This window comes from Ictalurus punctatus, chromosome 4 (assembly GCF_001660625.3).
Source record: "Ictalurus punctatus breed USDA103 chromosome 4, Coco_2.0, whole genome shotgun sequence".
Taxonomy (NCBI): domain Eukaryota; kingdom Metazoa; phylum Chordata; class Actinopteri; order Siluriformes; family Ictaluridae; genus Ictalurus; species Ictalurus punctatus.
In genome coordinates, this window is record NC_071284.1 from 31,256,598 (window position 1) to 31,278,953 (window position 22,356).

Consider the following 22,356-nt stretch of genomic DNA (forward strand, 5'->3'; position numbering starts at 1 on the left):
CTTGTATTGTAGACGATCAACATAATTAATACGCCTAATGATAAACGGATCTTTAGAATGTTATTTAAAAAAGAAAAACATAACCTGCAATGTGGTAAGGTGAAGTTTTCTGTAAGGAGTCTACAGTGTCAGAACTATACTGGAAAGTCTTGTGGAAGGTCAGAGGAGTCCGTGCTTACTGGTTTCTTGGGAACATAAACTGTGTGTTTTTTTTTTGTTTGTTTGTCTTTTAGCCTAAAAAGAGAGGCTGGTGAGAGAACAACTGTTTATAGTTGCTATAACTAAGTGATAATATAACAGGAATTAACTTGTCCCGTAGATAAACACTAAATGTAGACCAGTTCAACAGTATGACATGTTCATTAATAAATTGAAAATGGCATTCATTTACAAATTGTTTCGTATAAAAAGAATAATAATTTTTAAAAAAATCATGAGGTGCTGTTATTGGGAAATAACCTTTAGGGAAGTAAGTCAGCTTCACACCACCACATCATTATAACCACACATCGTGATGTGTGGTCTTAAAATAAATTCCATGCTATTGTGCTTTTGCTGTTCCTAGAACATGCGTGGAATAATTACCTGCAAAGCAAGCCTAGTTCTTGATTAGCCACTGCTTCTATTTGTGCATTACACACGAGGACTTGGTCTGTCTTAACTCTCCAGGGTGCAGGAGTCTGTCTATAAATATCCTGACTGAGTCAGAGACAGGGAGGGAGGTGTGGCGCTGCAACATGTATCCAAGCATCACGCCATCAAATGGAAGATTTAAACACAAAGGAGCAAAGGCATGGCCTGAAGAAGGTCAGAAAAACACACTGAGAACCAGACACACAGCTGAAGCAGGATGGGAGCTTGTAGAGGAGGACAGCATGTGCAGTGCAGGAGCAGCCTATGAGCACAAAAACACAATGATGTCATTAGTTTGCATGTGGAGTGGTACTGGGACACAAGGCCTCACATTCACAGCTCATCAAGCATCCACAGATGAATATAAGGCATTGACAAAGTGCCTAATTGTCTTTGTCCAGAATAATGCAATTTTACCTGTGACATTTCTAAATCACATGCAGACAGAAATAAATCAAAAATAAACAACAAGACTGCCTTTTATTGCATGCAAATTCTCCGTCACATGAACCCCCCCTTCCAGACAGCTGTGTCTGCTCAGCTTTGCTTTTGCACATCATCAGCATTCTCGTCACAGAGCTGGAGTGACGTACCACTGGCTGCCTTCTTAAGTGTGCAGAAGGACTCGTCAATGACACACATCAGCTAGACTCATGCTATCAGTTGTGGCCCTTCTAGATAAGTCCTGCACTACACAGGCTATGTCTTATTTCAAATCTATCTTGCAATATCGGCTTTCACAATCCAATACGCAAATCACCTTTTCTACTGCATGCTGTGGCCTGATTTCTCATGTTCCTGGCGTTACCCTGGTTTATACCGATGCACCAACATAGCCTCCTGCTGCATGAAATGAAGTTTGCATACTAAAAGAAAGAGGCTTATTTTTTTTCTCCTTGCCTCAAAAGCAAATCCTCTCACAGCCCCAGTGGGAAAGCTTCTTAACAAATTAGCATTAGAAGAAAAGTGGGTCGAACCGTTTAATTGCTGCAGCTACTGCCTCCTAATTGATAAATTGCGTTCAGGTGAAATTTTGCATGACCGGATAAGCTATATAAGTCATTTGCACAAAATTTAAAAAAAAAATGACAGGCTCCTATAGTCTAACAAGCCAAAAAAAAAGAAAAAGAGCAAAGAAAAAAAAAATCCCATAATAACAACAAGAACCACAACGATGCATGTTTTAGTGAACGCCTTCTTGCGCTTTCTCTCCTTCCTGCTTCCTCCCTCTTGGCTCCAGCTCGCGTTTCGGTGGTGGGTTGGGGGAGATGAGTGCGGAGGCTCTCCGTGGCCCAATCGCGGCGCTCCTTTCGCGCGCAGAAAGCCTCTTATTGCGCACGAGGAAGTGACAGCGCGAGGCGACTCCCGTCCTCCAGGTTGTGTCTCGCTCGCCGCTGCTCCTACGTCCTCCGCCGCTGCTACCTCTCCTGCTCCTGCTCCAGCGGTCGGCCCGGGGTTTCCGTGGCGCCGAATCCGGGAAGCCGCGGGGCTCGTCTTGGCGGCTCCGTTCGTCCGGGAAGCGCGAAGCTCGCTGTCTCCGTGCGATCATCCGGGAGGCGTCACCGACGACACCGAAGCACCGTGTAGAGCGCGCTGGTCCGCTACGGTCATGAGCGCGGCTACGGAGCTGCCGAACCCGGTGGAGGTCGTAGGCGCCGCCTGCGCGGGTTTCGCGGAGCAACGCCTGCGCGAGATGGGGACTCCGGTAACCATAACCGTGGCCATCCAGGCGGCGGAGGACGAGGAGCCCGACGAAGAGGAAACGATCAACAGTGATGATGAAATTGTGAGGCACGAGAAATCGAGGTGTGTGTGTGTCTATTTAAGTTTTATTTCAGTAGATTTATTAGTGTAACGCTTTATTTTTAAACATTGCACTGCTACAAGGAAATATAGCAGTCTCTTATGTATACTGTTGGAATGAATGAATGAATGAATGTTTTTGTATATTATCATTTGCATTGCACATGCAAAAACCTTCCCCAAAACAAAGCAAACGTTATTTACGCATTGCGTAGTTAATTAATAGCCTTCAACACTTTAACAGTCTAAGCTTGGTCTATAATTATTGCCCCTGACTAAAACTTATGGCACAGCAAATAACTGAGCACCTGTAAACCTTGCTGACGTCACCGGCGGGAATGGTACCAGACCTGTTGCTCCATTAACCCTCTTTGCGTCATCAGGTCTGGGTTATTTACTGTCCTCCGCCTTACTAAACACACAAGCTTGTGTGTAAGATATTGTTTTCATTGTGATCTTGTTGCCTTTTTAAATTTTAATTTTTTTATTTTTATAAATAGCATGTTCTCCACCCAAACACACCCGAATCGCCTTCTTAACAAGTTGACAAGCATGTAAGGAGGCTAAAAAAATGGGTGTGTGGGTGCAGAGAAAGCATTATAATGTGAACTCGGTTGGCAGTTTTGGGAAACTGTTTCAGAAAGCACTACTACATTCCAGAGCGAGACATTTTGGCAAGTTGTAACAAGTTTTCTGGACCGCTTGTGGAGCTCTGCTTGGGGCTACATCTAGTAAATGGCTTTGTAGTGGATATATAATCAGTTATATTGATTGTAGAATACAGTATTGGATATATACTGGTGTTTAATAATCTTTTTTTAAGCCTTTGGCTGTATGGAAGTTGTTGTTGTTTGAGGAAATCCTTTAAAAATGTTCAGCTCCTTTTTGTCTGTGAAGGATTTCCCTCCTGTCTTTCACTTGTTGAACGTGGTGAACGCTTTCACTTGCTTAGATCCAGCTTCTAAAGGGTGTAGGAGTCCGCAGAAAGCCAATGAGTCATCAGTTTTAATTGGATTCCTGGCTCTTATTCGAAGCCATCAAGTAGGCAACTGATGTAATCGTGAGCAGGCGGTTCTTTTAATTGCAAGCTGATAGAGGGAAGATTTGTGTTTCGAGTGCACGCTCCCCTGTTGTGGCACATCACTGAAAACCCCTGGCAAGATCATGTGCTCATGATCATTTGGCAGCCACCGTAATGTCAGATGGCGACGGCTTGACTTTTTTGTTGGCGTGCGTACAAAAACCCCAGCATTGAATGAGTTGGTTTACTACAGACTTGGAGTCTCTTTTGTGTTTCAGAAGACATGGTGTTTAAGCCTAACCCTTATTTTCTGTCCTCCTCAGCGGTGCTGGCACGAGTGGCGGCGAGCTGGAGGAGGAGAGCTGGCAGCCCCCGGACCCTGAACTGACCCAGAAGCTCATAGCTCAGATCGAGTACTACATGTCCGATGAGAACCTGGAGCACGATGCCTTCCTGCTCAAGCACGTCCGGCGCAATAAGCTCGGCTTCGTCAGCGTCAAGCTGCTTACGTCTTTCAAGAAGGTTGGTTGTGCTCGGAGAGTCTATTACTGCATCCGGGAGAACTGACAACTGTTACGTAAGCTGTCAATTGGGCGTATGAATCATGTGTTCAAGAAAAGCTGCGCTTCAGAGATGCAGCATTTGATTGAACAAAATGCTTGACATCTTCCTGGCTTTCCAATGGCACTGATTGGCACTTTTATTTTGGTATATAAATAGAACTGTATCTTGAATGTCCAGGGCCAGAAGATATGGTTTTACTCCTACATGTTTTCTGCAACAACCATTATTTTTGACTAACTGTATTCGTCTCGGCTGAAGTAGTAGTGCGGTTGCGAATAGTTCACGTTCATAGACCGCTCTCTCGTGCAATACAGCAGCTCGACATGCTACAGAAGCAGTTCTGGTTACTTATCTGTTCCAGTCTGCATTCTGACTTCCTCTTTTATTTCCTGCTCCTGCTTACGTGAGGCGAATTTCAGATGGTTTACAGTACAGGAAGTTAACGGTCACACAACTTGACAAGAGGCCGGATTCATTACAGCTTTCAAATGTGCAGCAAATTCACCAAATTTATAATTGTGGTGTTTGTGCCTAATTTAACAGATTATAATTGTGGAGTAAGTGAGTAAGTGGCAACCTTGGAGGTAATTGGTAGTACTGCGTGGGATGTTCAGTGAAGAGATTTTGCTTTTTTTTTTAAATTTAATTTCCTCTGCCTCTGTCTGACATCTCAATGTCCCAGGTTTGTATTCGCACAGTCTGGTAATCAGTTAATGATTATGGAGGTCTTATTAACGGAAGTGTAAACGTGTATTAAGGTCATACATTTGATAGTTGGCTATACATTGCCTAAATGTGTCCCAAGTAAAGTTTTTGTCTAAAATGGAGCTGGTAATGAACTGATCACGCCCCCCCAGTTTTTCATGCTGGAGTACTTTTGAGAGAAACCTTTAAATGTGAGGTGTTGATCTTTTTCTCTCAGGTAAAGCACTTGACAAGGGACTGGAGGACTACAGCGTACGCGCTGCGTCATTCCACCCTGCTGGAGCTGAACGAAGAAGGTCGGAAAGTTCGCCGCAGGACGAGCGTGCCGGTGTTTGCCAGTGAGTCTCTGCCGAGCCGCATGCTGCTCCTGAGTGAGCTACAGCGCTGGCCTGAGCTAGGTGTAGCTTTGGCAGGTGGGGGTGGGGCTGGAGACGGGAGCCCTGGGGCGAACCCAGCCCAGCAGGAGCGGCTCATGGAGCTTCTGCTCAAGGCCTTTGGTGCGTATGGCCCGATCGCCTCCGTGCGCGTGCTGAAGCCTGGCAAAGACCTGCCACCTGATCTAAAGAAGCTGAGTGGGCGCTACTCACAGCTGGGCACTGAGGAGTGTGCCATCGTCGAGTTTGAGGAGGTGGAGGCGGCTGTGACGGCCCACGAGGCCTTCACAGGCCAGCAGGGAGATGGGAAAGGCTCAATGGGGCTCAAGGTGGTGCTGATTGGTACCAAGCCGCCTAAAAAGAAGGCACCCAAGGACAGGCAGCGGGAGGAGAACGGAAATGCTGGAGGAGGAGGATTGCGCAAGAGCCGCTCACTGAACAGTCGTGTGCGTGAGCTGCAGTATCATGGAGACGACTCTGCCTGCAGCTCCTCCGAAACGGAAAGCAACCCGACTTCTCCTCGCCTCGGCCGGAAGTCCCGTTCGTGCAACAAGCTGAGTCCTGGCGGCTACCACTTGAGCCCGGCCGTGTCTCCCCGCTCCAGCCCGTGGAACAGCCCACGTGCCAGCCCTTGTTCCCAACGCAAAGCCCCTCCCAATGCCCGCTCACCCCTCGCCAGTGAAGGCAGGTTGAGCCCTGAGGCTGGGCGCCGCTGGGCTGATTATTCCTCGGACAGCAGCTTGACTCCTTCAGGAAGCCCATGGGTGCAGCGCAGGAAGCAGGTGGCCAGTCAGGAGAGCAGCCCAGTGGGGAGCCCCATGCTAGGCAGAAAGATCCAGAACGCAGACGGCCTTCCCCCTGGAGTTGTGCGCCTGCCCAGAGGTCCGGATGGAACGCGTGGGTTTCATGCAGTCTCGGTGGCAGAACGGGGCAAAACCGCAGCCACTCAAACCTGACTCGAACCGGGGGGGCCTCACTTCTCCCAAAAACGGCAGCACTGAACTATAGCAGTGAGGTTTATGCATCGTATACCACACTGCGACCACAGTGAAGCATCATTCTGCAAAAATAGACCACTGATCTGTTACACATCATTGTCTGTTTTTGATTTCTTTGTAATACCTTTTTTTTTTTTTTTTCTTTTTTTTTTAATATGGATATTTTTGGTTGTTTTATATGGACATTATTATCAGACTTGGTTAGGTATTACAAGAAAGGGATGAGTGCAAATGTCAAATCACTCTATACTGGATATAAAAATATAGACATGTATATTAAAAAAAAAAAACCCTTTATTTTTGTGTCTATTGATGTGGACAGTGGTTTAAGCATGTGGACTTGATTGATCACTTAATGCCTTGTTGCACCCAAAAAGCAGCAATGAAAAATTTTGTGGCCATAGTTTCTTTCCTGGAATTAGGCTTGAATAGTAATCACTTATGGAAAATGGGTTGTCATTGTGTTATGTTAGGTTTTAATTTGCTTCTTTTTTTATTATTATTATTATTATTATTATTCCTTCCTGCCTTTTTTTCTGGACTTTTTTTTTCCTTTAAAGGGATTACTATTTTAGCTGGGATGTGGTTCATTGAATTTGAATCCTATCTGAGGCTCTGTTTTGTTCCAGTGTAGCCCATAAAGGACTGGAGGTAGTGAGGCTCCAGCCTGTAAATATGCTTTGCTTTTGCCTTTCCGGTTGAGTGGAGGCAAAGTACTGCACATTTCATACTGTACAAAAATAAATCACTGCAATGGCATTCATCTGGTGTTCGTTGCCTCTTCTCGACCCGAAGCCGTGTTGCTCTGTGGCTTATTTGTATTCGTTATGTTAATCTCGTAAAGCAAACGCAGCAAAAGAAAAGTGGTTCAGCGTGGAGCTTGGGGATCACCAGGGGCAGTTCGTGATTTGTTCCACGCCGCACATCAATCCGATGATCAGCTTGAATTATTGTTTGCTTAAAGCTACAATGAACCTAATGTTAGATATTTATTGAGGAGGGAACGCTGGAGAGAGCTTAATCCGAACTCTAACTGCAGCCTTTTTTTTTATTTCTTTCTCGGTGGACTCGCAATCATGTGCTGACCTGATATTTATTCCAAAATCAGCACCGTAGGTTGCCAGTGGAAATGCTGCTTGGCTCGGTGCGGTTCAAACACCGAGCATGCAGGGTGTAAATGCGGCACAGATGGAACGGGGTTCTTATCAGGATTCGTCTAACGTGGGCCGACTCAGAAACGCAGCGAGACTGCAAACTGTCAATTGTTCAGCTCCATTACCCCTGATGATAATGTATTCCCTACTGTGAAAAAGGTATTTTTAAATTTCCTTGGCAACTGCTGACTGACTACAGGGGGTCAGGGGGGGATAAAGCTTGCTGATCTTTTTTTTTTTTTTCTTAAAAATAAGGTTAAAGATTGCAAGCATTTGTTTATTTGAAAGGCACTTGCGTAACTGATATGATTATGCTGTCTTGTTAAAAAAGAAATCTTTTCAACAAAATCACAGACTGGACTGCTGTAATTGCACAATAGTTTTCATTTTCCTAATTTGCTAGTCAATTTCAAATTAGCTAAATTACCCATAAGATATCATTAGCAAATAATGACTCCCGACTTAAAAAAAAAATAATAATAATTATTCAAATAAGTCTGACCTCAGTGGGGCATTTTCTGGACGTCTCTTATGCTCAGAATGGTCACAGGCTCGGACACGGTGTCGGTCCGCAACCCTAGACTAGCTTTGTCCCTTTAAGACTGCTAGGAGCTGAACGTATTAATAACAGTGTTGTTGTCTGAAAGCCTCCATCCAACAGTTCTTGAAAGTCTTCTACCCATAGCATCCTAGAGCACTGTTGTTGCATTGATGTGCTTGTGATCTTTTTGGTGGAGTATCTGTCTAGGTCTAGTTTTTGCAGCCTGTATAACACATTATATAAAAGCCTTTGTTCGAACAGTGAGCAAAGCAGGCTGAAGTTCATACAGGAGAGAAACTTTTTTTTAGTGGGCGGAATTTCCCGGACTACCTGAGGTATTATTGTACGTATTTATTTTCTGCCCCATGTTGCTATAATTACAGCCGTGGGCTGGAAACAGGGTGAAATTAGTGACCGCTACAGGATTCTACTGAACGTGACTACGATCTATACGTTTGAATAACGACTAGACTCTGTTGTCTGTAAGTAATGACTGTTTCTATTCTTCAAATACGTGAACTCGAGCTTGTTCGTCTTCCCTGACATGCGACTATTTCTCAAACTAAAACCATAAGTTCTCTGGTTGGCTCACAGATTCCCAAACCTGGTCGTGGAGCAGGAAAAACACTCAAATGTGCAGGATGGTGAACCTGTGGGTTTGATCATTAGCTAGAATTTCAGCGTTTTATAGATTCACAAATAAATCCTTAATACGTCGGTACTGGGATCTACAAATTGAACTCGACATCTAAGGCTGGAAAGCCAGCCGAAACTGAATCATTTCCAGCGGCCTTGTTCCAGCAAACTTTTAGTAAAATTGGGCTCCATTGATCAAACAGGATACAAACGTTTATTCAGAAACTGCCTGCAAGATTATTTACACAAATGTGGTGTTCATGCAGGAATAAAAGATGTATCCTACTATTATTTATTTATTTGGAAAAATCAGGCAGGAATTTTTCATACTCATTGATTTGATTTTTTTATATCCATGTGTGCAAGTTGATAACACTCGTGAAAGTTCATGGCACAACTGATTTACATTTAGTAACGCCCATATAAGGTGCAAAGCTCGCGGGAAAATGACAACTCGGTGGTGAAAAAGTGCCTCCTGAGCATGATGTGTGTCATCCTCCACTAATACAGCTCAGACATTACATTGTGCTGGCTGCTCAGACACACACTAACTAGTCTAGTCTTTGTCTTGATGCATTTTATTATTATCCCCAACCCCCCCCGTGTAAATTTACACAAGCTCAGGATTTCTTGTATGATACGGTACATTTTAATCCAATTCGCATCCGTTTTTTAACGTGCGATCTTGCGTTTTCCACTTGCTCATATACTACAAGCGTGAAATTGTGAGTTTAAGTAAAACACGTGACGTGATGTGAATAACGTGATGGTGTGGGGAAAAAAATAAACACTACATGGGGAGGGAAATATAAAGTGTTAAAGTGAAGTCTTTATATTTAAAAAAAAAAAAAAAAAAAAAAAAAAGTGAAATGTGATGATTTTATTTATTTTTTACATATGCAGTTTGTAGGGCTGGAATGTCTTTTCTAAATGCTCATGTGAAGGATTTACTAATAAAGTTTGTTTGTATCCAGCTTGAAAAATGAGGCCCGATTATGTGAATATTTAGCATACTTTATTTGGAAATAATGACTTAATCTTATAATGTTGTTAGGATTTGTGAATAGAGGGTTGCGCTGTTGAGAATAGAGAAAGAGAAGTTACACACACACACACACACACACACACAAATAAATAAATGGTGCCCTCGCCCCGCTACACACTTCCCGCACCAAGCTTGGGAGAGTTTGACAAATGACACACAGACACGCAAAGTTCAAATGGCAAGATCTTGGATTTATTCAAAGAAAGGCAGAGTATATATTATGCTTGGCACACGACAGAGACAATGGGTTAACTAGTGATTGGCTAGGTGGAAGGGCATATTCGCATAAGACGGGAAGCATATCAGTGTAAGACTGGAACAACACCATATATGGTTTTCAGGCATTCGTAGGAATACGAACAAATGTTATTCAGGAAGGTGTGTAAACGCGTGCAGATGGTATTCAGGGAAAAAAGGAATGCGCAAATGGTGAGGGGCTTTATCCGTCTGTACCCGAGTTAACACGGGAACAAAGAGAAAAGACGTGCCGAGGGGGCGGGGGGAGAGGAGTGTTCACAGTAAACTTATCAATTGTGTAAAGTAACCGAAAATGAACAAATGAAACACACCCGAACAAATTTATCCCGCTGGCAAAAAGTCGATGCACACAAGAGGAGAAAATGACTTGGCGGAGGATTGTATCTGTTCAAATCAGTCGAAAAGGAAGCTATCATCGGTGCCAATAAGCTCCCGGATGAAATTACGATCTTGAACTCACGCGCGGATGTAGTGCGTGTGAAGGACGTTCACATGCCGACTTGAACCAAACTCGGTACTATTTGAAGATGAGTTCACAAAGCCATGATTTGTAGCGCACCCACTCATCACCTCTCCTCCTCTAATTAATCTCAGGCTCGAGTGGAGGCGTCATGGGGAGAAACCGATCACGGATCAGAGGCTGAGCCACAGGCAGAACCAGGCCGTCGGCATTCGGAGGGGAGCGTGGGAGTGAGCGAGTGATGCTGATAGCGGGCGGGCTGACATTATACTCAATGGAGTCCCAGACTGAAGCATTCCCGAGGAGAAGTGCATAAATGTAACGTCTTGGTCAGGTTGGATCTCCCCTCTCACAGGTGTATAATATTCTCCACGTACACCCACCACCTTCAGATTCCTGTTCGTAGCTCATCGGCTTCAGGGTTCAGCTTCAGGTGTCGTGTGTTCCGAGATTCACTCCTGCTCACCACGTTTGTAAAGAGTAGTTAAGTTTACCGTAGCCTCCCTGTCAGCTCGAAACATTTCTTCTCTCTGGCTATTCACCTCGAAGCTCTATCGTCAACAAGGCGTCTCTGTCCACGTCACTGACGTTCACTGGATGTTTTTTGTTTTTCGCACCATTCTGTCTAAACCATGAAGACAGTTAGAGTTTTAACCCTTAGCAAGATTCCAATCAGTATGCATCGAGTGAACATTTCAGGAGCCGAGATGAATAACAGGAGGGCTGAAGCACCCTTAGATAAGGGTTACAATCGCCTAGATTCGCGACCCTGACCTTGCGTCAATGGATTTGACCCAAAGAGCATGAAAATCAAGACTCAAACACTGCTCCCCAGAGCGCATTAGCAGTGTCATGACTGCGTGACTCCTGCAAGAACGCAAAGGAAAACAATCAATTTAAACTTCATTGCTGATGCATTATGGACTATGTTTTTCAAGCTTATATCCCATATGCATGGGTTTCCTCTGGGTTGTCTGGTTTCGTCCCGCCTCCAGAAAGCACGCTGTTAGGTGGACTGGCTACGCTAAATTGCTCATAGATGTGAATGAGTGTACATGGTGCCCTGTGATGGAATGGTTCCCCATCTATGGTGCATCCAGACTTGCTTCGATATGGACCCCGCATCCACCACAACCCTGAATATATCCCGCAGCGTGTTCATACAACGGTGTGAACACGGACCGAAAAAATATTCTGACGGGGGGGGGGGGGACAAAAGCTTTTAATGAATCGTTCCTCCTGCCAAGTTTGTTTTCACACCTAAACATTTGTTGCACAGAACAGAACACACTTTTATTTTAGATATTTTATATTTGGACTTGTTTCTCACCAACTAGTTGGACTACTTCTTGTTCACTCAAGGATTCATGAGAACCAAAACGGAGATCTTTTATTTTTTTATTATTTTTTTATTTCTAGGTCAACGCTCTCTTTACTAAACCATACCGAATGGTTCGGTTTGTATCCTTGTGAACACAGGAATCCTTTCTCTGTGGTGTAGGCCCACTGGCATGAGATGGAGGAATAATGAAGGTCGGAGAATGAGTGTCTCTTGAGACGCTGGAGGAGAAGATCTAAAGTGTGTGCGGAACAAAGGAGGTGAAGCAGGCACGCACAGCCGTCCGCCTCCAGCTTTCCTTTTCAAACAGCAGCGCTGGCATGATGCCAGCTTACAATGAGAGAGATTACAGTTTACAAGGCTGATATTTACAGGTCAGCACTAGAGAAACAGGAGTCTGGGCCAAAAGTTGGGCGCAACAGCTTAACATTATGCTTATAAGGAGTTTCACATGCTTAACGTTCCGTTCCGTATCGTGTTCCAGAAAGTTCTATTCGCCATTAGCGTCTTCTAAGAACCCATAGCTACTTTTGAGGTGATTACACTTCCTTTATTGTGTAATTTCACAGACTGTGTATGGAAACCGTGTTTCCGTGTATCTGCAGCGCTGTGCTGATTCCCATCAGTTCCTTTTGTGCTTTTCCATTGCAAAAGAGAAAGTGCTATTGTTCAGTATCTGGTTCTTGATGGGTTTCTTTCTAGAATTATTCCCCATTCATGCATCATATGCGCTCGGTCCTTTAAAAACACACACCGGAGTGAATATATTTGCTTAGTGAAACCTAATGAACCTTACGAATTGAGAGTCATATAACCATTTGCTTTTGTCAGGAGCTTATTTGGTCAAAAAAAAAAAAAAAAAGGAAAAAGAGAAAATAAATAGTGGTACAAATGCAATTACCGTGTAGACAAACAAACGTTACAACAAACACACAAGCATAATGTTACACTGCGTAACAGCGTAATGGCACTGGCACACCTTGAGGTTTTTGTTTCTTTTCAACATTGAGGGGGGAAAAAAGGACAAAAAGAATCCCAGGTGGTGTTGTCTTTTCCTCATTTTCCCAGTTTGTGAAGACTGACGGAACCACTTAGGCACCTCTAAGATACAAAGTGGCATTACAATTCGTCTCCGAGCGACCGAGGATCTTTCCGAGAGTCTTTACGTATGAAATAAAAATCTCACAGCACAAACCGAGTGCATGTTTTTCCTCATAACCAACGCGCACTAGGACTGAGAATCATGCAGACGGCTATGAAGTCATTCACCTACAGCGATATTAAGCTACACCATGTGGGTTTTTTTTTTTATGTGAACACAGTAATAATGTCTTCCTGTAGTCTAGTTTTGGCGAGAAAACCAGCTCAAGTTTAATCTCACCAGTTGTGTTCCAGTCCAGTCTGAAATTCCCCTTCTGTAAAGAAAAAAAAAAAAACAGCCTGCGTGATGTCACTTTACGTCTCAGATGTAGAGCGATCCATCAGCTGGCCCCACGTAACCCACGGCGATGAGGAGGACGTCAATGAGGGTCCAGATGCCCAGTCCGCCGAAACTGAAGAGCTTGCCCAGTCCCTCTCTCCACTGACCCAGATAAAAGCGGTCGGCTCCAAACCCACCCAGAGTGATGCTGCGTGAAACCGGGAGACAACATCTTTTCATCTTTTTCAAATCAGCTTTAAAATTATATCCATATCTCATATATACACACACACACACAGTACTTTAAAACCATCATAATGCAGGCAAATGATTCAACATTCAAGTTCTGTATTCAATATATTAATAAAACTTTGTGATAATAATAATAATAATAATAATAATAATAATAATAATAATAATTTCAGTTGTAATTTGGTGTAGATTATATGGATTACCTGAGCGTCAGTGCTGTGGACCATTTATATCCCCCAGTCCAGTTGCAGAAGAGGCGCTTCTGGAATTCCCTTTTTCCTGTTCAGAGCAGATAGAGATGTGTCCATGTTTTGCACTGGGATAAATATTTCACAGCTACAAATTCAAGGCACAGACACTTTTTACTGAGCCCACAAGTGTTACATGCATGAACGAACAGCAGGACGTGCGTAATAGGGATGTACCCGAATACGAACATATTCCTCAGACTGAACACACAATCCGATCTAAACAGATATTAATAGAAAATGTGCACAATTTTGATTAAAAATAAATAAATAAATACAGCTTTTGTAAGAAAGCTTGCCAGAAAGGTTCATAATGCATCTAGTTGACACCAGAGGACTTGACTGGGAAAAGTCGCACGAGTGGGAGGTTTTTACGTTCATGCTGGAGCAAGTGGCCAGATATGAATCTTGTGGGACGACCCCCCCCCCAAAAAAAATAAATAAAAATAAATAAATAAATAAAAATCCAACGTATTCATTGACATTTACAGAACCAACTACATTTATTTGAAAATATCATGGACAAAATAATAACTATGAGTGGGATTACAATTAAATTTATTATTTATTTATTTATTTAATAAATAACGGTCCTGCACACATCTCTAGATAAGACCAATCATGAGCTGGAGTGATGTACCTGACGGTGAATTCCCACCCAAAGCCGACAACACTAACATTTCCACCTTTGGGATCCGCCCCCCCCAAGAATTTTGCAGTGTTTCTTTTGGTTCAGGCCACACCCACTTTTGATTCACGATATTAGCATTATAATACGCCCCTAATATCCAAGCAGCGACCGAATAAATATACTTTATCTCAGAGCAAGGTTATTCATCGATGCTAAAGTATATTTATTTGAGATTTACAGGAGGTGCATTCATATCTAAGAAACACAACACATCAAAAAAACAAAAAAAAACAAATCAAATGCCAAAAAAAAAAAAACGTATAAAATGTCAATAGCATTCAAATGTCAGGCTTACTTAAGAAAAAACAAAGCTGTGAGCACTGGAACAAAATGACATTTACATTTTAACTTCCCCACTTAGCGCTACATTTACCTGTTCTAAAAGAACTGATACTATCTACTCCTATGCTTGCGCATAACAATACAGACACCACTTCTGCATCGCTTTCATATGTTAGAGCTTCCTCTCCTTACACACTGTGCAGCGCTTCTAATGATAACGTCAGCTGCACAGACAGAAATTTTCATCATCACGATGAACGATTTAATCGGCCAGAAGCGCGTTAAAAAGACATCAGAAATCAGCATTTCTGTCGGCGAAGGAACAAAAACAGCGCGTTGAATCACTTTCTAATTATAGATCCCATTTATATCGTTTGTAAACTGTTAAGGCTCGGCACCTCATCGGCGACGTTCACGTGCAACCCAATAATAGTAATCCGATTGACAGCTCAAGCCTTCACGTAAACACCTTTATCGGTCTGATCGAGCTCGATCCGAATGAATGGGCAGTGGGCGGGGCTTCCAGGCAGAGTCAGTTAATATCAGAGAGTTGAAAACACAAGCACGGATTCAGATTTCCAGATCAATTAGCTCATCTTCTCGTTTTCAAACATGAGTTGTCCGATTTTTTTTTTTGCTGAGCTCCTACGCAAAATGCGTAATGGCTGCCACATCTGGTAATAAAATATCATCTGAGGAAGCGTCAGTGGACGTAACGGATAATGTGATGTCGTGTAGGGATGATAATATCGTTATGTCCCTGGGTTTGGCTTTAACGCAGAATGTGTAGGGGTTTCGATATAAATTTATAAGAAATGCTTCTTGGTGTCTAAAAGCGAACCCACACCACGCTTTACACATAAATACTAGACACCTAAAAGCTGCTGCTGTAATCATAAACGCTGTCCTGTGCTCGTCCCAGGACTCTTATTCACATCCTCTCGGCACACTCTGTACCGCCTGCCTCCGCAGTATACCCCCCCCACCACTCTCGTCTCCGGCTTGCTCATTAGTGACCAGGACCTTCGTCCGGATTCTTGCGGTTTCGTTAAAAAGTGCTATAGTAATACAAATGCTACTTTATTCCACTCTTCCTGAATTTTCTTTTCCACCAGAGTGAAAAGATGGAAGAGGCCGTTTTTTCAGCACATTTCATTCACAAAAGGGTAATGCAGTGTGCTGGACACAGACGTGGATAAAAGCATACAAGGGCTTTTTTTTTTTCCGGCGAACTGCACCAGACAAACACAAGTGAGTCTAGGGTTGTTCAGTTTAGGGATTTATCAGAACACAAAAAGAAATGTTTTGATATAGTTGAATATAAAATGCAGATCCAATGATGGCTAATGGAGCAGTCTGGGAGCTGTTTCCAGCTGTAAGGACCGAAGCTGTAAAACGCAGTTTTCCTCTGTCCTTATTGATCTGAGTGATGTACCGAGGTTTCTCACTTCCAGCATGGACTGTTTAGTGCTTAAGTACCATTTGGAGTTGTTCCTGTAGCTGACTGGATGATATTGTGAGGCAGAGTTGGGCAATATCACGATATAGTATCGATATTGTGGTAAATTGCGTCACTTTTCTGAGATAACGTGGTTATCGCAAATTTTTTCTCCCACCGCAAGTGCTCATTGGAATCAACCGATTTGATATCGCATTTTTGCACAGAAGCTTCAAAACTGCTTAAAATGTCTTTGCAAACTATTATTATTCACTCTATTATTTTCCAGTTTCAGTACACTACATAAGATGATCATCAAACTCATTAAAAACTACACGCTAACACCACGCGTCGTAGAAGCATCTCCGATTGCGTCATTTCCACCCACCCTTAGTGTGAGGATCTGAGAAATAGGGTGATGGTTTTCCTTCCCCAGCGTACTGAGCACGCTGTCTGCATTATTATACTCAATTTAAATGCAGAAAGGTTTTCAATTTCACTTCAAACGTTGCTCCAGACTAAATGTGTGCAGGAGTGAGGCAGCAAATATAGATCACGCTTCAAAACAGCGCGTGTAAGGGAAATTGCCAATTTACGTTTGCCCTACAGGAAGAAAATAAACACTCCCTGCACGACGTCCTCCTCGGAAATCATACCGGCGTTGTGCGTAACCCTCCTGTTATGTTGGGGGGAAGAAAAAAAATAAAATAAAAAGTTACATCCATTATGTTATGGTTCAGAATGACTTCCACAGTTTAAATATACACAAAAACAGCTTCAAACTCAAACGTATCAAGTTCATAGGGATTTAAATTTCAAAGAGAAAAAGAGAGATTATCTCAGACACCTCAAATGTCGAAAGGAGTCAAAGTGACCCGTAACATAATAGGAGGGTTAAGGAAAGAAAAAAATACCACCACGATGGTAGCCTCGGTTTAATGCGCACGTCACATCGGATTTAATCATATATCAACCTTTAAAAGTCTTGCATGTTATAATGAGTAACGAATCAGCAACCAAATATTTGGTGTAGCGATGCCTTCTTGCAGGGATTTAGAGCTTAACGGGAACAAATATTGATTGCGAATCCTCTCCAAGATTCACAGTTTAGAATCTCCCTCGGTGAGATTTTTGTACTGCTATTTATTTGCGGTTTGATTGTCAAACTGGAGGTTAGTTGTACTATACACAGCAGGGCGCTCAAACAAGACCTTTTGACCAAATCAATCAGATGTTTTGTTATTCGGTCAGGTCTGTGCGCACGTCATCAACCTATCTGTGCCGATAAAAAGAAACAAAACACCGCATATATACCTGAAATGGGCCAAACAACAACAACACCACCACCACCCTAAAGGCTAACCCTATATTTTAAAAAGATTTTGGTGTTGCTCTGATCTGAATCTACTGAAGCACCATGCATCTGGAATGAATATATATATATATATATATATATAGAAAGAGAGAGAGAGAGAGAGAGAGGTGGTTCAGGGTGATGAATAAAGTCTGGCTCAGTGCAATCAGAAAATCACATGGCCTCATGCCTAGTAACAGAGCAGGAGCTATTTTTCTATGCAGTGCTGTTTAAAAGAAAAAAAAAACGAAAAAAAAAAACGCGGAACACGAGGAAAGGACGGAGTGACTAAACCCTGGCTCTACACTATAACACATGTGGAATCGTTAAATATATCCGTCCTACATTATGTATTAGTGCTACGTTTTAGAATGAGCTCTTTACAAACAGCAAGATTTGACTACGTCAGCAGATCTAGGCTTCTCTCCTTCATTACATTCATGCATCATACATCCATAAGTCCATACCTAAGCAGTTTACATGGTCCATGACGGTACAGGTGGCGTTGTAGCGCTTGCGAGGGCAGGACACGGTCATGCAGGTGGTAGAAATGTTGCAGCGATACTCAGCTGGATCGAGCTGCCAGCAAAACCGGCAATCCACGGTCAGGTTAAAGACGGTCTGGTTTCGACCCGAGGCGTCCTGACGAGCACACACAGAGCACACAGAGATCTGTATCATAACGTATCACATACAGGATACATGTAAAGGAGTACTCCAGTAGTATTGAGAAATAATGGGCAAAACGGACTTATTAACGAAATATTAATAGCGATAACGGGGTGCCAATATTTTTTTTAAAAACACGTTTGATCGGAAAAAACCCCAAACAAACTGCACTCGTTAAGACCTTTTTGAAAACTGCACATTTTATGTATTGATATTAATGAAGGGTGTCAATAGTTATGAAATTGACAGCTATTAATTGCACGGCTCTCGTTCACTGATGTACTGCATATTTTTTATATTTAATTATAGAGACTATATTGAGCCCTGCTTTAGGACAAATAAACAGGTTGACTATTATGGTCTGTTAAGGCAAAAAAAAAAAAAAACAACAACAAAGAGCCAAGTACCTCTGCTGTGACTTGACAATAATTTACTGCACTCATTCACTTTTGGGAATCAAGAATTGAGCGATTTTCCGGCATACGCACCACGCAGTGAACTCGATCCTTGGTCTTGCAGGTGAAATTGGCCGGCCTGCCGTAGCTGCAGTTGTGATGGTACGCGCACGTGAAGCAGTCGGCTGGTAACTTATTGCACAGTCCTCTGCTGGGACACTTTGCCTCGTGATTCTCGACGTCAGCCAGAGACACTGAAAGAAATCGGGTCCATTTTTTATCGTCGGTTCCAGTACAGCATGTGCAGCGTGATACAGTCCTCTCCGAAACTACCGGAACGGCGAGGCCAGTTCATTTATTTGTGCTTTACACCAAAGGCGTCTGGGTTTGAGATCAGAAGATGGATATGAGACGAGAGTTTGGGATTTCAGCTTTTATTTCCTGGTATTTACATCTAGATGTGTTAAACAACATAAAACATAGAACCTTTTGTATCAGACTATTCAGTTTTCAGGTGAGCGAAAGTATAGGAACTACTGAGAAGTCTTAAAGTAAACAACACTTAATATTTGCTTGCATATCCCTGGCTTGATCCTTTCTTTCTTCACACTTTGGTCTTTCTTTGGTAGAGGTTCATCTTGGTTCCAGAACTTTTGTGGCTCGTCTCTGTATTTCTTTGTGAATTCTAATCTGAATTCTTGCTGCTGATGAGTGGTTTACATCTTGTGTTATGGCCTCTATATTTCTGTTCTCGAAGTCTTCTTCAAACAGTGGATTGCGATACCTTCACCCCTGCACTGTGGAGGTTGTTGGCGATGTCACTGCCTGTTGTTTTTGTGTTTTTCTTCTCAGCTCTCACAATGTTTCTCTCACCAGCTATTGTTGTTTTCCTTGGCCGACCCTTTCGGTTTCTATTGCTCACTACACCACTGACTTCTTTCTTTTTCAGCACATTCCAGATTGTTGTATTGGCCATGCCCGTTGCTTGTGCAATGCCTCGGATTGATTTTCCCTCTTTTCTCCCAGACACAGCTCTCTGACCTTCATGTTGGTTTATCCACTTTTAACAACAAATACAGTCTGCAATGACTAAATCCAAGAGTAGATATTCAGAGATATTTATTGTTTAAACAATCGATCTAACAGGACACACCTGCATAACATGAAACACCTGTCAGGTACGTGTTCCAATATTTTTGCTCGCATACAAATTTTGTGTCGACACAAATACCAGGAGGAAATAAAAGCTGAAAATCCTAAACTCTCCTCTCATATTCATCTTTTGAGCTTAAACCCAAACGTCTTCAGCAAAAAAAGAAAAAAAGAAAAAAAGATGTGGCCTTGAGTTCCAATAGTTCTCACATCACAAACACAACCTTTCAACATGAAAAGGCCCAGCCCTTTGTACTGTGACCTTTTATTTAACAATACCCTTTTCAAAAAGTACCGTCTGTATATTTATGACCCTGACTGACTGCATTTTTATTCAAATCCCTTCATAGCTGATTGGACGGTGAAATTTATTTTTGGTCACAGCTGTTTCATTTTCTCCAATTCTTCAATTATTTACATGGACGTTAAATAAAAATGTTATTTGTCTTTTTAGTTGATCCATAATTTTCAGGCACTATTTAAATCTGGCATTAGTCGGTCAGTGAAGCTAAATAATCAGAATACATATGCTAGAACTGGGCGATAAATGCCTTGAACTTGCCTATTACCTGATGATGATGATGATGAAGAGGAATGGGAAGAGGATGAGGAAGAGGAGGTGGCTGCTGCTGCTGCTGCTGCTGCTGGTGGTGGTGATGCTGATCTGACTGGACCTGGTACTGCTGGGCCGTGCTGAGGTGTGTATGCAGTATCTTGACCCACATGCGCGGAGCTCAGGTACCCTGTTAAACAGAGAGACATGCTGATCCCGGGGAAACAAGAGGGTTAAGAAATTCAGACACGGATAAATGTGTACAATCTAGGGATGGGCACGAGTACTCGGAAGAGACATCAATGACAACAACGTAGTTCTCCCGAATACTCGAGTAGACAAAATGACCAAAAAGCTGAGCACTAATGATAATTACACAGCAGCGTTTCTCATTTCTGATCCAGACATGCTCCTGTGATACCAGTGCTGGCAAATTAGTAACTCTGTCACTACCCCTTTACTGATGTAATTAAAAAGAAAAAGAGCCTACTGATAAATTGTGACTTTTGGAGCTGATGTTAGCAACTGACACTGCTCACAACGGCCAATCACCCCGTCGCCCCCCCCCAACGGCCGATCCCCTGTCGCCGACGTTCCCAACGCCCAATAACTTATCACCATCGTTCTTGAGGGTGTGCTACTTTTGAAAAATAATCAGCTTCAGTGTGCTAAACATTTATTATTATCCTACAACGGCTACAACAAGTGTTTAATTGCGTATACATACTGTTTTCTGGTTAAACTCTATTCTCAAGTTTTGATGTGCAAACCGTCATGACGATTCAATTAATAAGCTAATTCGCGCGTGACGTCATATGGCGACTTTTAGAGCATGTATTAGGTACAGTACTTTCCCCTGAAAATAGTTGAAAGCACTGCTGGGTGATGGACGTTTTTAGCATTTCCCTGTTTTTAACACAAACTGTAAGGGATGATTAACGATTCAGAGAGAGACCGAGAGAGAGAAAGAGAAGGACCAAGACTGAAATGACAAAAACTATTATAACAACAATCTTATATTTCACAATTAATACACTTGCAATTGCAAGCATCATTAGTTGCTAACTAGGCCTGCTCGTGCCATAGCTGACTAAATAAATTGTTTCTTTTTAGTCGGCTAATATTTTAAATGGTCATATTTGTGCACCTGGTTTGAGTCAAACAGTCATGTTGACAGAGACAATAACGTTAACTAGCATTACAACTAGCTACAGAGGTGTTTTGATGGCCAACCCCCAAATGACTCCTTGCTGCCTATACAAGTGCACTCCGTAAAATAAGAATTAATTGCTGCTGTACACTACCTAGTGAACTATATTAAAGAGGAGGGGGATTTGTAATTAGCCCATCTTAACGCTAGAGAGGTAAAGGGAACCTTAGCTTGCTAGCTTCCTCGTCAGGGATGACAAAAACAGAAGACGATAAACCTACTCCGTTTCTATTCTCAATCTTACCATTTGAGGATTTGAAGAAAACATCAGCGAGGAGCAGGAATAAAACGCCATATTTCCTCATGATGCCCCGTCCCCTTTGAAAAATCCACTTGAAGCCGTTAGCGACCATCTCTACCGACTGGGATTTTTCCCCCACCCGTTTTGTGGAAACTCACGCATTCTAAACTGTAATTGGCTAGCAGGACTTGCTACATGCGCAGCGATTGGCTCACAAATCGGTCGTGATCACGAGTCACTAGCCAATCATTGACAAGGAGGCGGGATTTTCCAGAATACGGGTGTGGAAAATGAAGCGAGCAATCAGTTAACCAACCATTATGATCTATCAAAAGTTGTACAATAATTACTTCTTTATTAAAGTTATACGACAAATTGTTGTAGAGTATAATCTGAAGTGAACGGATTTAAATAAATGTTGAAAATATAACTGCAATTTTTTTTTTAAAAATAAATCCAGTGGCGTGCATAAGTATTGACACCCCCCGAACCTGGGACAGAAATGGACTTAACTGAGATTTTTGTGATTAATCTTTACAAAATAACTTATAATACTGCTGTTGGGGGTGGGGATTAGTATAGATTGCAAAATCATTTACAAATAAAATGGTAAAAGTTGTAATTGCATAAGTATTCACCCCTCTATTGCTGTGAAACATAGGCTAGTTCTGGTGCAAGTGGCATCATTAGTTGAATGAAGTTCACCTGTGTCCAATTAACAGGTCATGTGATCTCAATATAAATACACCTGCTCCAAGCTTTGGAGCTTTTTAGAGAATATACCAGGGTGGAAAAAAAGACAGCATCCTGGAGAGCAACGGGCTACCAGAACAAATCTGGGATGAAGTTCTGCAAAAGCATTTTTCATTTTTAATGTCTAAAACAGTCAGAACTATTTAGTCTGGAAGTACTACATGATT

General features: G+C 42.5%; 3 protein-coding genes across 3 annotated transcripts in view; 1 reads left to right on the forward strand and 2 right to left on the reverse strand.

Annotated features, from left to right (window-relative positions):
• The window catches only part of LOC108264324 (leucine-rich repeat-containing protein 49), a 46,554-nt gene extending 44,836 nt beyond the window's left edge, over window positions 1-1,718 (reverse strand). The window contains exons 1-2 of the mRNA XM_053678162.1: window positions 1,394-1,718; window positions 586-895 (exon numbers count right to left, since the gene is read on the reverse strand). The gene's annotated coding sequence lies outside the window, so the exon portion shown is untranslated. The remainder of the gene's footprint in view (window positions 1-585; window positions 896-1,393) is intronic.
• Window positions 1,716-6,861, forward strand: larp6a (La ribonucleoprotein 6, translational regulator a). Its single transcript, XM_017465756.3, has 3 exons — window positions 1,716-2,439; window positions 3,781-3,979; window positions 4,944-6,861. The coding sequence occupies exons 1-3, from the start codon at window positions 1,808-1,810 to the stop codon at window positions 6,054-6,056; spliced, it is 1,944 nt and encodes a 647-aa protein (XP_017321245.1). The 5' UTR covers window positions 1,716-1,807; the 3' UTR covers window positions 6,057-6,861.
• A 2,783-nt stretch (window positions 6,862-9,644) lies between these two features.
• Window positions 9,645-21,596, reverse strand: tm2d3 (TM2 domain containing 3). The gene is made up of 6 exons (XM_047153390.2): window positions 21,440-21,596; window positions 20,002-20,175; window positions 18,374-18,534; window positions 17,684-17,858; window positions 13,407-13,482; window positions 9,645-13,159 (listed from the first exon to the last, which is right to left on the reverse strand). The coding sequence occupies exons 1-6, from the start codon at window positions 21,546-21,548 to the stop codon at window positions 12,994-12,996; spliced, it is 861 nt and encodes a 286-aa protein (XP_047009346.2). The 5' UTR covers window positions 21,549-21,596; the 3' UTR covers window positions 9,645-12,993.
• Window positions 21,597-22,356: the final 760 nt, after the last annotated feature.